The 15,329-nt window shown below is 36.5% G+C and overlaps 1 protein-coding gene and 1 pseudogene across 2 annotated transcripts; both read left to right on the top strand.

Moving 5' to 3' along the window:
* Window positions 1-2,430: 2,430 nt before the first annotated feature.
* LOC311182154 (olfactory receptor 8D1-like) lies at window positions 2,431-3,351 on the top strand (the record flags this gene model as incomplete). The annotated part of the gene is made up of 1 exon (XM_084250752.1): window positions 2,431-3,351. One exon carries the CDS (start codon window positions 2,431-2,433, stop codon window positions 3,349-3,351), a length of 921 nt encoding a protein of 306 aa, XP_084106878.1.
* Window positions 3,352-12,685: 9,334 nt separating this feature from the next.
* LOC311182155 (olfactory receptor 8D1-like) lies at window positions 12,686-13,607 on the top strand (annotated as a pseudogene). Its single transcript has one exon. The product of its transcript is annotated as an olfactory receptor 8D1-like (transcript).
* Window positions 13,608-15,329: the final 1,722 nt, after the last annotated feature.

Raw genomic sequence — 15,329 nt, 5'->3', positions numbered from 1 at the left:
TGAAACTGTCAGATAACTATCTTTCCCTTTCTGACTTACTTCATTTAGCATAATCACGTCAAGGCCCATCCATTTTCCAAAAAATCTTGCTGTTATTTTGATGATAATACATTGGCACTATAGATATATTTATTTCAACACATATATAAACAATTATCTATTAACAAATGACATCTTAACAATATTGATGCTTCCTATCTATGATCATGGAGTATCTCTCCATTAATGTAGATCTTTTTTATTTCTTTCATAAAAAACTTAAGATTTCACTCACATGCACTTAAATATATTTTATAGATTTGTAACAAAGTACTTTTTGCTAATACATAGGTGCTAAAGTAATGGCATTATGATTAAATATGAGATAAATCCATGCCACTTGCAGCTATATGGTGGAGCTTGAAAGGATTATGTGAAGTGAAATAAGTCAGAAGAAGAAAGAAAAACACCAGATGGTGTCATTAATATGTTGAATATAAAGTCATTAAATTAACAGTCATATAAAGACAAACTGAAAAGCTAACCCTTGATAACTGGCTACAGAACTGAGACAACAATGGGGAGTGTGTGAGGGGGGAAACAGAACAGGATGGAGGGAGGCATTATGGTCCATAGTGGTGGAGTAAGGGCAAATTGGTAGTACATGTACTATGGTGGTAATATGTGGTGGGGATACCCCAGTGTCACCTCAGTTAGATTTTAATTACTTTTTTAAAATGATAGCACAAAAGAGTTCAAAATGTAAAAGCAACACTCTCATGCTTTGTTTTTAGAACACAGAAATGGAAAGGCTGGGATTTTGCTCACTCATGCAGAACTGCTCCATGTCTGATTGTTATCATCCTACAATATACCAGAAGGGAGAAATTCCAATTTTGCAAGAAAGTTTGCCCTTCTAAGAAGTAAGATTAATCATTATCCTGTATATTGGGATGCCCATACTTCATGTCTACCATGATTCTGTATGCCAGTATAACTGATTAATTGCTTTTATCTTCTTGGGAGAATTTCACCTCTGAGAATTTCCCTTGGATTTTTTTGGTCCTTGGAGAATACTGTACTCATTCATCTCCTTGGAGGTCAAAGTCCTGTGAACAACTAAAAGTATTCCATTGCTTAGAAAGGGCAGCTCAGGATATAGGAATGGAGGGGAATCTCACCACTGCTCACTCAGTATCATTAAATCTTAGAACTGTAACAGGTCTAAGTGATCATCCACCCACTCCATCCTTCTGTAGACAAGCCAAGTGAAGAACTTTTCCCAAAGTCACAGTGGGTGACACAGCTGGAAAAGGAACTTGACTTTAGAGATGGTAAGATTGGGGTTTGATTTCTTCTTCCTTTCCTAGAGTAGCCATCTGATTTATTTTATACTTGGTGTTCATACAGCACTCTCTAAACAGGGTCAGCAAGGCACTAGAATGGTAATGCCTGTCGTTTAGCTGACAGTATGAATCTATCCACAGTCACCAGTTTTTGACTGCACTCAAGTGCACACATTCTGCCTACCCTTTGCCTAAACCATTCATTTGAAATGGAATTACTAGGGTGCATTTCAAGTTTATATTGCGATGAAACTACAGTTTGGTCAAACATATGTGGTTGTTACTAGCCCAATGCAACTGAAGATGGAAGGAAAGCATTTTCTGTTGCCTATGGGCATGCAGTGGGTAGAGAAATAGGGGAAATCTTTTGTTATCCTACTTATAGCTACATATTTCTATTATACAGCTATAATATACTGAAATTATTTCCTAGAAAGAAAAATGTATAGCTGATTTCATACTCATTTGAATTATAGACCTCAGAATAAAATAAAAACCTCCTTAACTTGGAGCTTAATTTATCTGAGATTCCCCTTGTGCTCCGTACCTTGTTCCAACACATGCATTTATGCACACTTCCTGCTGGAGAAGGGATCTGTGTTGTATGCTAAGTAACAATCCACTGCACATAAAAGATGCCAGCAAAACTGAATATTACCTTTTGCACTCTTAATTCAACCTCGATGTCCCCAGCATGAGATTTACCAAGTAAGTTGTCCTTTCAGAAAATTCATAATTTCTGAATGCCTGTGTGTTCTAGACACCAATTTAATCTTTGATGCTAAAAAGGTAATTACAGCTTTGTATTACCTGATTTCCTAAACAATTTTCATGAGCATGTTTATTGATATTTTATTTTACTATATCTTCTTGTGTATTTGACTAAATTTGACACAATTTAGACATTGAAAATATAATCATAATAAGGTACGGGGTTAAATGTGTAATTACAGCAGCAGATCATTATTGAGAGCCTGTTTGAATTTCATTGTCACTTTGTTTTTCAGTCAAAAGAGTAAACTTGACAATCATGAGAACATAGTTTTGGAAGTATTCCTGTGATTTTTCTTTTTCCTAGCTACAGATACCCTGATTAGTAAGAGAGATGACTGAGTGCAATTTTTCCACTGAGTTTGTCCTAGAAGGATTAACACAACAGCCAGAACTCCAGCTGCCTCTCTTCTTCCTGTTTCTGGGAATCTATGTGGTCACTGTAATGGGAAACCTGGGCATGATCCTTCTAATCACTTTCAATGCCAAGCTCCAATCTCCCATGTACTTCTTTCTGGGTAATTTGTCATTCATCGATCTCTTTTACTCAACAGTTGTTACCCCCAAACTCCTGGGAAACTTTGTATTGGAGCAGAATGTTATTTCCTACCCTGGATGTATGACACAGCTTTTCTTCTTTTGTGTTTTTGCAACTGGAGAGTGCTATATGCTGTCAGCAATGGCATATGATAGATATGTGGCTATCTGTAATCCTCTGCTGTACAGTGTCACCATGTCTCAAAAGGTGTGCAATGCACTGGTGATTGGAGTCTATACCATGGCAATAAATGTAGCTTTAGCCTATACGATCTCCATGGTCATGTTATCCTTCTGTGGGGACAATGTCATCCACCATTACTTCTGTGATATAATTCCTCTTCTCAAGTGCTCATCTTCCAACACTCATGCAAATGAGCTTCTATTGTTATTCTTGGGTGGATTCAATGTGCTGTCAACAACTGGGGCCATCATCATCTCCTACATCTTCATTATTGCCAATGTTCTTCGCATTCCCTCAGCTGCAGGCAGGTCCAAAGCCTTTGGCACCTGTGGCTCTCATCTGACAGCTGTTGGGATCTTTTATGGCTCCATTGTATTTATGTATTTAAAGCCCTCCTCCAGCAGCAGCATGACACAGGAGAGGGTGGCCTCTGTGTTCTATACCACGGTGGTCCCCATGGTGAATCCCTTGATCTATAGCTTGCGAAATAAAGATGTAAAGAATGTGCTGAGGAAAGTCCTGGGGATGAGGTAAGGTCACCTCACGGGGTAGGAGTCAGTTACTAAAGGTCACGGCAGCAGTGTTTTAGTTTCTACATCTTAGAACTCACTTATTTTTGTCTGAAACAAAATGTCCCATTCTCATTTCTTCTCCCTTAACTGCTTAATGTTGCCTTATTTTTACAGTTTATACACATATGCAGCACACCCCTTGAGCAAACTTTACATATTTGATTCAGTTGATCATTGATGAATTCTCAGAGGTTCATATCGAAAGATTCTTCTCAATGGGATTCTCAGGGTCTTTCTTCCTTTCCTATAAGGAAAAACCGGGAGAGAAAAATGGGCAAGGTAAGATGTCTAGATCAGGAAAGAATCATCCTTGAAAGTGAATGCCTCTGAGAAAGTGTTCTCAGGAATCAGTAGGAGTGGAGAAAGTAAGCCGCCTTTTCCACTGTGATCATGGGAAAAGGCCAAAATTCGTTGCATAGTTTGTGGCTTTGATAGTCCCTTTGTAGGTCCTCCTGCCTTTTTCTTCTGCCAGGTCTCTCTCTCCTGAAAAGTCTACTTCCAAAATGAATAAACATTGGCAAAAATGAATGGAGAAATTTTTTACATCAAATAGCCTCGCTCAATGTAGGCCAATGATGCTGTTTACTGTATGGAAGCTTCACTCTAGCAAATCTCAGAGGCAACTGACAATACTGTCTGATCAGAGTTCCACTTTATAAGGAATGAATTTCCCTTAGAAATCTCAGGTTAGTGATCTTGGACCTGTTCCTAAGATGCAAAATCTGTTTCATTCCAAGATTGTATTTCCTAAGGAATTCTTCCCCACAAACACACATGTTAAAATTTGGATAGACCTGAGCTCTTCTCACTGATTTGGACATCTGTTGTTTTTTACCTTCTAATAACCTAACACGGTCTTTGTCTGACTTCTCAGTATTCTCCCTCTAGTGTATTGTTCAGTCTTTAAATATTAAAGGATTTCCCTGGTTTCCTTTGTTAATCCATTTCTAGTCTGATGCATTTTGGTCCACGAAGATGCTAGGTATGATTTCAGTCCTCATGAATTTGTTTTATAACCCAAAATGTGGTCTATTCTGGAAAATGTACCCTATGCACCTGAGAAAAATGTGTGTTCTCTGTGGGCGTGCAGTGCCCTGTACATCTCTATTTGGCCTTTGTTTAAAAGGTTGCTTTTATTGTCACTGAAAGGAATGATGCTGTAAAAAATAAGTTATGCAAATATAAATAAATCTCTTTATGGATTCTTAATTCTATTCTATTTTTCTATTTGATGTCTACATAAGCTTGGTGGAGTGCCAGGTTGTTATCACAGCAACTTTAATATCAAGACATTGGTTGATCCCGGGGGTGTTGGTTCTCTAACATATTGCTATTCAAAGTTGTACCATTGTAAAATATCTTTTGTATTTCCATATGAATTTCAGAATGGAGATGTCAATAGTTATATGCACACACCACATTTATGATACTGTTTTGGATTCTCTTGAATATGAAAGTCAGCATAGGGAGTTTTGCCATCCTGGCTATCCTCATATTTCAATCCCAAAAGACATGGTAAACCATGCCAGGTATTTAAGTCTTCTTTTTGCAATGTTTTCTAGTTCTTAATATAAAGGTTTGTACATATATTGTGAGAGTTCCTCCTTTATATTTTCTACTTGATGCAGTGCTAGTTTTGTTTCCCACAGATGTTCAGTAGATATCTGTATATTAATATTGTCCCTAGCAGTCTAGAAAAAAGGACATATTGGCTAAAGTGACTGTTTTGAGTTGATCACTAGAGTTTTCTACAGTTTTATATGTGCTTCGATGTTAATGCTTCTTATTTATATTTATTGTCTGGTTTAGTATAAGGGCAATTTGATTCATATTATGAATTAACAAATATTTTCTCTTCTTCGGGTCTCTAGAAGTGCTTGTTCAGAATTGTTTTTCTTTTCTTCATTAGAGTGCTCATTTTTAGCAAAAATGGGCAAGGTAACATGAATAGTTGAGGAAATATTCCTTCTTGAAAGTGAGAGTCAAAGCTAACTAATAGTTAAAGTGATTGCCTCTGAGAAAGTGTTCTCAGGAGTCAGTAGGCATGGAGAAGGTTAGCTGTCCTTTCCACTATGTGTTCTGTTGAATTATTTGACCTAAATCTGTATACAGTGAAAAAGTTCCAAGGATCAGCTATACAATATTGTGCTAACAATAATAGTTTGTACAATTAAAACTTTGAGAGAGTAGCTCTCATTTTGTATCTTTTATCATCATAAATCACTTTAGTTATATTTTAATGACTATGATATACATTTTTTTCAATATTTTATGTAATTCTTACATCATTTTTCATCTTGCACAATGTACCCATTTTCATTATGGTTATATTCCCCACACAATTGCACCCCCACTTATTTTGACTCTAGTCCTTCCTTTCCTCCCCTCCCCCCCACTGTAGTATGTCTCTGGTTTATAGTTGCTTGTTAATTTTGATTTTTACTTTGTATTGATTAGTCTTTTTCCTGGTCTCTTATTAAGTTTTCTAAATTCCTGCTATGAGTGAGACCATCCGGTATTTTTTTTTCTGACTTATTTCGCTGAGCATGATCCCTTCTAGCTCCATCCATGTTGCTGCAAACTACATGTGTTTATCTTTTGTTATTGCTGAGTAATATTCCATTGTGTATATGTACCATATCTTCTTGATCCAGTCGTCTATTTTTGGCATTCTGGTCCAACCACTATGGAGAGCTGTGTGGAGATTTCTTGACCTGCTAAACATAGAGCTTCAATATGCATATACTTACATTTCATATTGTAGTGTCAGTTCTTTCTAACAATACATAAATCTCAGGTATGTTTTGTTACATATCAACATCTATATATACTACATTAATTCATTCTTTAAAGTCTTATTCTCTGGTTTGTAATTGATGCTGTATACATAATTAACACAACAAGCACCCCATTCCTTCCTGTAACCAATAGTTTGTTCTATAGTATAAAAGGTAACTTTGTTTTATTTAGTTCAATTGTTTGTTTCTTTTTGTACCATATGTCAGTGAAATTGTGGTATTTAATTTCTCCTCCCCACTTCACTAAGATATTACCTTGAAGGTCCATCAATTTTGTGGCAAATGGCAGACTTTCATCTATTTATAGCTGAGTAACATTGGGTTTTATATTTATTATCACATTATCAATCACCTGTTTTTGGGCAATGAGGTTGTTACCAGTTGTTAATATTGCAAATAATGCTGCAATGATCATGGGTGAGCTAACATTTTTTCAAATAATGTTTTTGTAACTGCAAGTAAATTCCCAGAAGTGGGATGACCAGCTCACATAGAATTTACATTTCCAGTTTTTGAGGATCTCCATGCTGCTCTCCATTTTCATTCCCAACAACAGTGCACAAAGCTTCCCTGTTCTCTGCTGCCTCTCCATCACTTGTTTGGTGCCTTTTGAAAATCAGCCATCCTCACCCGTGTGAGTGATATTTTGGTGTTGTTTTGATTTGAATTTCCCAACTAGATAGAGGTGTGGTGTCTTGGAAAAGTGGCCTATTCAGATCCTTCAACTATTTGTTAATCAGGATATATATTTTATTATTAAATTTTATGAGTCTTTACATATTTTGGATAATAACTTTCATTGAAATGTGTGTGAAAAATGTGTGATTTGCAAATATCTTCTCCCATTTAGAAGAATGTCCTTTCATTTTGCTCATAATTTCTTGCTCCTAAAAGTAAGCTTTTATTTTGATATAGTGCTACTTGTTTATTTGTGTTTTTTCCTCCTCTTGCTGTTGGATGCAATGTCAAGGAGCATTTGTAGGTATTTTCTTTCTTTTTTTTTTTATATAGTTTTTTTTTATAGAGGCATGGTTTTTTTATTTATTTATTTATTTATTATATTTGTTTGTTTGTTTTGTTTATACATGCACTGGGTATAGTCAGAAGCGCGGGAGGGTGAGAGAATTCACCAGAGCCAGAGTGGGGAGCAGAGCAGGCAGAAGGACCGAAGTACACTGCTGAGGGGAGCAGCGGGTGGCAGGAGAGGTCTGCGCACCATGTGGGATCCTCCTCCGCTGGCCGGGGAGCAGCCGGGGATCGAACCGGCGCCGCAGAGGCCGCAGGCAGCTTCGCAACCCAGCGCTCAACCGCTGCGCCACCGGGGAGGCCCTGTAGGTATTTTCTTCTACATAGTTTACAGTTTCTTTTGTCCATGCAAGGCATTAGTGCATTTTGAATTAAGTGTTGTTGATGGAATTAGGCAATGGTCTAGTCTCAGACTTGATTTAATTTAGAGATAAGTGGAAACAAATTTTGCATCCATGTTGTCATACTCATAAACTGCAACTTAAGGAACTTTTGCTATGGAAGTAAAGGCTCCAGGGTTATATTCTGAATTTTTACCAGTGAGTTGAATTTTAGACTTTCCTCATGGGCGTAAATCTCACTCAGGAGCACATGCCTGAGCCCATCATCAAAAGATAAGACAGAGTCTCTAAGGAAAGCACAGCACAATACCCCTGTTAGATGAAGCAGACACTGAAAACTTCTCTGATTTTCTGCCTCTGTAGTCTCAGGTTAAATAAATGTCATTGAAAACATAAAAAGCTCTTAAATTACACCTCAAATGGTTGAAAAAAAAATACCCACATACTCTGCTATGGAACTTAATTTGTAGTCACATACTGTGTATGCAAGAGATATACAGAAATGTCTCCAGTAGGTGAGGTGCAAAAAATATAAAAGCACATGTCAACTAACCCCTGTCCCGACCCGCGGGATTCGTAGGCACGAAAAGAGAAGGGCTGAGGATTGAAATGAGGGGCTTGAGACAACTTGACGCTAGCGTTTACTTCTTTATTTTTCCTTTACCTTTCTTTTACTTTTCCCTGTCTTTCTACCTTCCCTGACCTTCTCTCTGCTCCTCTTGCAATAACCTCTCTCGCAATAACCTCCTGACCTTCTCGTGGTTCTCTTCTTATATCCTGGTAGCTCCTCCCATTGTACCTCCCAGTCTCATTTGATTAATAGGAAACACCTGTGGTTTCTCAGCAGGCAAAACGGTAAAGCGAAAACTAATTAATGGCACGTGTGTTGCGCAACATGGCGCATGCTCCAGGCGGCTCCGGACAAACCCCAACCACTGCAGATAAATAAACAGGAAAGATGGGAGAAATGGGAGTAAGAGAACTCAACAAAATGAAGAAACCACCAATTTTACTATTAGTGAAGAGGGAGAACAGAATAGAACCAAGGATATTTCTCATTTCTAAAGAGACATCAGCCTCTTTGGTCTGCAGAGACTAAATTGACCTACCCCATACCACCAGGGATGTAAATCATATGAGAAACAATCATCTCAATCTTATAATTTCTTCTATTTAAATTTGGGTGATTGTGCTTCTTCTATGATGGTAATTATGTTTTTGTTTATAAAAGCTTGTATTTATGATGCCAATTTAATGAAAAATTTTTACTCAATCTTCTCTATCTCTTTTTGTCGATTCCTGCTGCAATTTAGTGTCTCTGTCGTGTCAGTTGTGGGATAACTGTTTTGCACTTTCATTTTTAAAATCATTTTAAATTTGTTTCAAATGAGCAAATTGTAAAAATTAAGTGACTTTAAAAGCTAAAATATTGGTATGTTTACAAAAAAAACTTGCAGATTGATCATTTTTTTCCCTGTATTTCCTTTGACAATATCAAAAATGTAGATGCCAGCAACCAGGGTGATGCTTATCCCATTCATATGTAATCAAAATATTGAGGTTGCAGTCATGTTTTTTGATAAATGAATTCCCAGTGTTCCCACAAGATGTGTTGAAAGACCATCGATCCTTCAGTGGATTGCTTTTGCTTCTGTGTCAATGATTGGTTGACTATGTTTCTGTGGAGTTTTGTGTGGACTTTCTGTTCTTCTATTCTGCTCCCATGATGTGGTTTTGGTTTGTTTTTTCACTCAGCGGTACCATGCTGCCTTGGTACTGCAGTTGTAGCAGTCCTTAATTGGGGTAATTTCCATCTTCTGAAATTGTTTTTCTCTTACAGAAATCAGGTGGATATCTTTTGCCTTCACATTTAATTTCTACAAGTTTTATAAATATCCACAAAATAATTTTGAATAATTTACTGATTTGCCAATCATTTAGAAAATTATTGATTTGTGGCTACAACTCTGTACCTCCACGTGTCACATACCCTTCACCAAAGATCCAAGGCAAATGCCCTTCACTTTCCCTCCCCAATCCCATCTTCTCTAGTCTCCATCTCCATGGAATCTAAGAAGATTTTGTTTGTGAGTTTGGAGGACTAATTTTCTTTGATTTTTTTTTAATTCCACAAATGAGTGAAACTATCAAATAATTGTCTTTCTCCCTTTCTGACTTATTTCATTTAGCATAATCACTGCATGGCACCCACTTTCCACAAAAACTTGCTGTTATTTTGATTATAATACATTGGACGATAGAATATATTCATATCTAAACACATATAAAACTATTATCTATTAAGAAATGTCTTAACATCTTAACATTATTGATGCTTTAAATCATTTTAAATTTGTTTGCAATTGCAAGTTGTAAACATTAAGTGACTCTAAAAGCTAAAATATTGGTATTTGACCAAAGAACTGAATAAATAAAAAGTATATTAAACCACAAACAGTAAGATCAAATTACAGAAAAGGATTTTCACATATCTATAATAACTCCAAATGTAAGTGGACTGAACTCACCAATTAAAATACATGAATTGGGAAGCAGAATCCATCCTTCTTTTGTATTCAGGAAACACACCTAAACTCCAGAGACAAACATGAAATCAGAATAAAGGGTTGTATAATTACCCTACACACACATGGGACTCAAAACAAGACAAAATATATTACCAGTTAAGAAAGGTAACAAGAGACAAAGAGGGACATTATATAACGCTAAAGGGAATGATACATCAAGAAGACATGTATGCATGGATGGCGCTGGAAGGGATCATGCTCAGCGAAATAAGCCAAAAAGAAAAAGAAAAATACCGGATGGTCTCACTCATAGCAGGAATCTAGAAAACTTAAATAAGGGACCAGGAAAATGAATATAAGAAAGTGAAAATCAAAATCAACAAAAAACTATGAACCAGAGACACTTTTTGGGGGGCGGGAGGGGAAGGATTGGGGTCAGAATGGGGCGTTTGTAATTGTATGGGGGAATATAAAAATAAAATTTAATATTAAAAAAAAAAAGAAGACATGTATGCATCAAAGGTAGGAGCACCAAAATACACTAGGCAACTACCATCAACTCAGAAGAGAAGCGTAGTAAAAAACACAGTAGTAGTAGGAGATTTCAACACTTCACTCTCACTAACGGACATATCAACTAGACAGAAAATAAACAGGGGTACAATAGCCTTAAATAGAAAAAGTAGACCTCTTGAGCCTCATAGACATATAGACGATATTGTTCCCCCCAAAAGCAGAATACACATTTTTCTCAATTGCATATGTGACATTCTCCAGAAGAGACCACATTCTCAAACACAAAACAAATACCAATACTTACATGAAGGCTGAAATCATACTCAGCATCTTCTCAGACCATAAAGGTATCTAACTAGAAATAAACTACCAAAGAAAGCAGGGAAATCTTTCAATACATGGAGAGTAAACAACACACTAGTAAAAGACCATTGAGTTAATGAGAAAATCAAAGAAGAAATTTGAAAAAATACTCCAAGACAAATGAAAATGAGCATACAATGATTCAGAACCTAAGGCATCTAACAAAATCAGTACTCAGGGAAATACATAGCACTATAGGACGACCACATTGGGAAATAAGAAAGAACTCATATGAACAACCTTCTTTCTCAGCTTGAGGAATGAGAAAACCAAGAACAAACAATCCAATAGATAGTAGAACAACAAAAATAATAAAAATCAAAGCAGGATAAATGAAATAGAAATTAAAAAGACAGTACAGAAATCATTGAAACCAGAAGTTGCTTATTTGAAAAAATAAGCTAAATAGATAAACCTCGAGCAAGGCTCACTAAGAAAATAAAGGAGAAAACTCAAATAAAAAGAATAAAAAATGAGGGTGGAGAAATCATGATAGATGCTGCAGAAATTCAAAGGATTATTAGAGACTACAATGAACACCTATATACTAACAAATTCAATAAGCTTTAAAAAGTACAAATTCTTAGAATTATGCAATTATTCAAGACTGAATAGGGAATAGAGACCCTGAATAAGACAATTACAAGCAAGGAAATTCAAACAGTACACAAAACTCTCCAAATAACAAGAATCCAGGAGATGCTGCACAAGTGAATTCTACCAAACCTTCAAAGAGGAACTAATGCCTATCTTACTCAAAGTCTTCCAAATATTAAAAAAAAGAAGGAATATGTCCAAGTACCTTTTATGAAGCCAATATTACTGCATCTTGACAACATTCCAGTGGACAAATTCTGCATGCCTTTGTCCTAAAGCATTCACCACAATAGAAATGATGTGAATTCCAAGTTTATATTCCAATAAAACTACAGTTGGCCCCAAAATAAGTCATTATCACTAGACTAGTTCAAATGAAGTTGGAAGAAAAGTTTTCTGTTGCTAAGGGTGTGCAGTAGTTAGAGAAATAGGAAAAGTCCTTCATCTTCCTACGTATGCCTACAAATTTTTATTATGCAGCAAAATATACTGAAATTCCATCCTAGAAAGAAAAATATATAGCCGACTTCATACTCATTTGAATTATAGAATTCAAACTAAAATTGAAAGTTCCTTAACTTGGAGCATCAAGGTCTCTGAGATCTCCTGTGTTGAATGCTAAGTAATAATCCACTGCACATAAAAGATGCCAGCAATCTGAGTATTACCTTTTGCACTCTTAATCAAAACTTGATGTCCTCAGCACTGAGGTGCCCCCGCTCTAAGAAGTTGTCTCAGAAAATTCATAATTGCTGAGTGCCTGTGTGTCCCAGGCACCAATTTTAATCTTTGATGCCAAAAATGTAATTACAGCTTGGGCTTTATCTGATTTCTTATGACAATTTCATGAGTGCGTTGTGTAGATATGTTATTTTCATATATATAGCTGTGTATTCAGCTAAGTTTAACACAATCCTGACATAAGTACATACTTCTGTTAGGGTACTGGTATAACATAATTGTATACTTAAAGCAGTAGTTTATATTGCAAACCAGTTCCAATTTCATTGTCATTTTTTTTCAGTCAAAGTAGTAGAAAAGCTTTGCCAATCATGAGAAAATAATTTAAAAAATATTTCCATGGCTTTTCTTTTTCCTAGCTACACACACCCTGACTTGGAAAGGACATGAGTGAGTGCAATTTCTCCACTGAGTTTGTCCTAGAAGGATTAACACACCAGCCAGAATTCCAGCTGCCCCTCTTCTTCCTGTTTCTAGGAATCTACCTGGTCACTGTAATGGGTAACCTGGGTATGATCCTCCTAATCACTTTGAATGCCAAGCTCCAATCTCCCATGTACTTCTTTCTGGGTAATTTGTCATTCATCGATCTCTTTTACTCATCAGTTGTTACCACCAAACTCCTGGGAAACTTTGTTTTGGAGCAGAAAGTTATTTCCTACCCTGGATGTATAACACAGCTTTTCTTCTTTTGTATTTTTTCTATTGCAGAGTATTACATGCTATCAGCAATGGCATATGATAGATATGTGGCTATCTGTAATCCTCTGTTGTACAGTGTCACCATGTCCCAAATGGTGTGCAATGAACTGGTGATTTGGGGTTTACATCATGGTAATACTTGGAGCGTTAGCCTATATGATCTCCATGGTCATGCTATCCTTCTGTGGGGACAATGTCATCTACCATTACTTCTGTGATATAATTCCTCTTCTCAAGCGCTCCTCTTCCAACACTCATGCAAATGAGCTTCTATTGTTATTCTTGGGTGGATTCCATGTGCTGTCAACAACTGGGGCCATCATCATCTCCTACATCTTCATTATTGCCAATGTTCTTCGCATTCCCTCAGCAGCAGGCAGGTCCAAAGCCTTTGGCACCTGTGGCTCTCATCTGACAGCTGTTGGGATCTTTTATGGCTCCATCACATTTATGTATTTTAAGCCCTCCTCCAGCAGCAGCATGACACAGGAGAAGGTGGCCTCTGTGTTCTACACCACAGTGGTCCCCATGCTGAACCCCTTGATCTATAGCTTGAGAAATAAAGATGTAAAGAATGTGCTGAGAAAAGTCCTGGGGATGAGGTGAGGTCACATCATGGGGTAGGAGTCAGTCACTAAGTACATGGCAACAGTGTTTTGGTTTCTACATCTTAAAACTCACTTCTCTTATTTTTTTTCTGAAATGAAATGTCCCATTCTCATTCTTCTCTATTAACTGCTTAGTGTTGCCTTATTTATACAGTTTATACACATACATAGCACACCCCTTGAGCAAACTTTTACATATTTGATTCAATTGATCAGTGATGAATTCTCAGACGTTCATTTTGAAAGATTCTTCTCAAGGAATTATCAGGGTCTTTCTTCTTTTCCTATTAGGAAAAACCAGGATAGAATATCTGAACTAGTGATCATGGGAAAAGGCCAAATTCATAGTATACTTTGTTGATGTGATAGTCCCTTTATAGATCCTCCTGCCCTTTTCTTCTGCCAGGTCTCTCTCTCCTGAAAAGTCTACTTTCAAAATGAATAAATACTTGGCAAAAATGAATGGAGAAATTTTTGACAACAAATAGCCTTGCTCAGTGTAGGCCAATGATGCTGTTTACTGTATGGAAGCTTCACTCTAGCAAATCTCAGAGGCAACTGACAATACTGTCTGATCAGAGTTCCGCTTTGTAAGTAATAAATTTCCCTTAGAAATCTCAGGTTAGTGATCTTGGACCTGTTCCTAAGAAACAAAATCTATTTCATTCCCAGATCATATTTCCCAAGTAATTCTTCTTCCCCACAAACACACATGTTAAAATTTGGATAGACCTGAGCTCTTCTCACTAAGTGATTTGGACATCTGTTGACTTTTACCTTCTGATATCTAACATGGTCTTTGTCTGACTTCTCAGTATTCTCCCTCTAGTGTATTGTTCAATCTTTAAATATTAAAGGATTTCCCTGGTTTCCTTTGTTAATCCATTTCTAGTTTGATGCCTTTTGGTCCACGAATATGCTAGGTATGATTTCAGTCCTCATGAATTTGTTTTATAACCCAAAATGTGGTCTATTCTGGAAAATGTACCCTATGCACCTGAGAAAAATGTGTGTTCTCTTTGTGGGCATGCAGTGCCCTGTGCATCTCTATTAGGCCTTTGTTTAAAAGGCTACTTTTTATTGTCACTGAAAAGAATGCTGCTGTAAAAAATAGTTATCCAAATATAAATAAATCTCTTTCTGGATTTTTAATTCTATTCTATTTGTCTAATGATGTCTACCTAACCTTGGTGCAGTGCCAGGTTGTTGTTATCACAGCAACTTTAATATGAAGACATTGGTTGATCCCAGGAGTGTCAGTTCTCTAACATATTGTTATTCAAAGTTGTACCATTGTTAAATATCTTTTGTATTTCCATACGAATTTCAGAATAGAGATGTCAGTAGTTATATGCACACACCACATTTGTGACACTGTTTTGGATTCTCTTGAACATGAAAGTCAATATAGGGAGTTTTGCCATCCTGGCAGTCCTCATATTTCCATCCCAAAGACACGGTAAACCATGCTAGGTATTTAAGTCTTCTTTTTGCAATGTTTTCTAGTTCTTAATATAAATTTTGTACATATATTGTGAGATTTCCTCTTTTATATTTTCTACTTGTTTAATGCAGTGCTAGTTTTGTTTCCCACAGATGTTCAGTAGATATTTGTATATTAACATTGTCCTGGCAGTCTAGAAAAAAGAACATATTGGCTACAGTGACTGTTTTGAGTTGATCACTAGAATTTTCTACAGTTTTATTTGTGCTTCAGTGT

Source organism: Talpa europaea, assembly GCF_964194135.1.
Source record: "Talpa europaea genome assembly, chromosome: 12".
In the NCBI taxonomy this organism is placed as follows: Eukaryota; Metazoa; Chordata; class Mammalia; order Eulipotyphla; family Talpidae; genus Talpa; species Talpa europaea.
Note: the sequence above shows the minus strand (reverse complement) of the source record. Positions and strands in the feature narration are given on the sequence as shown.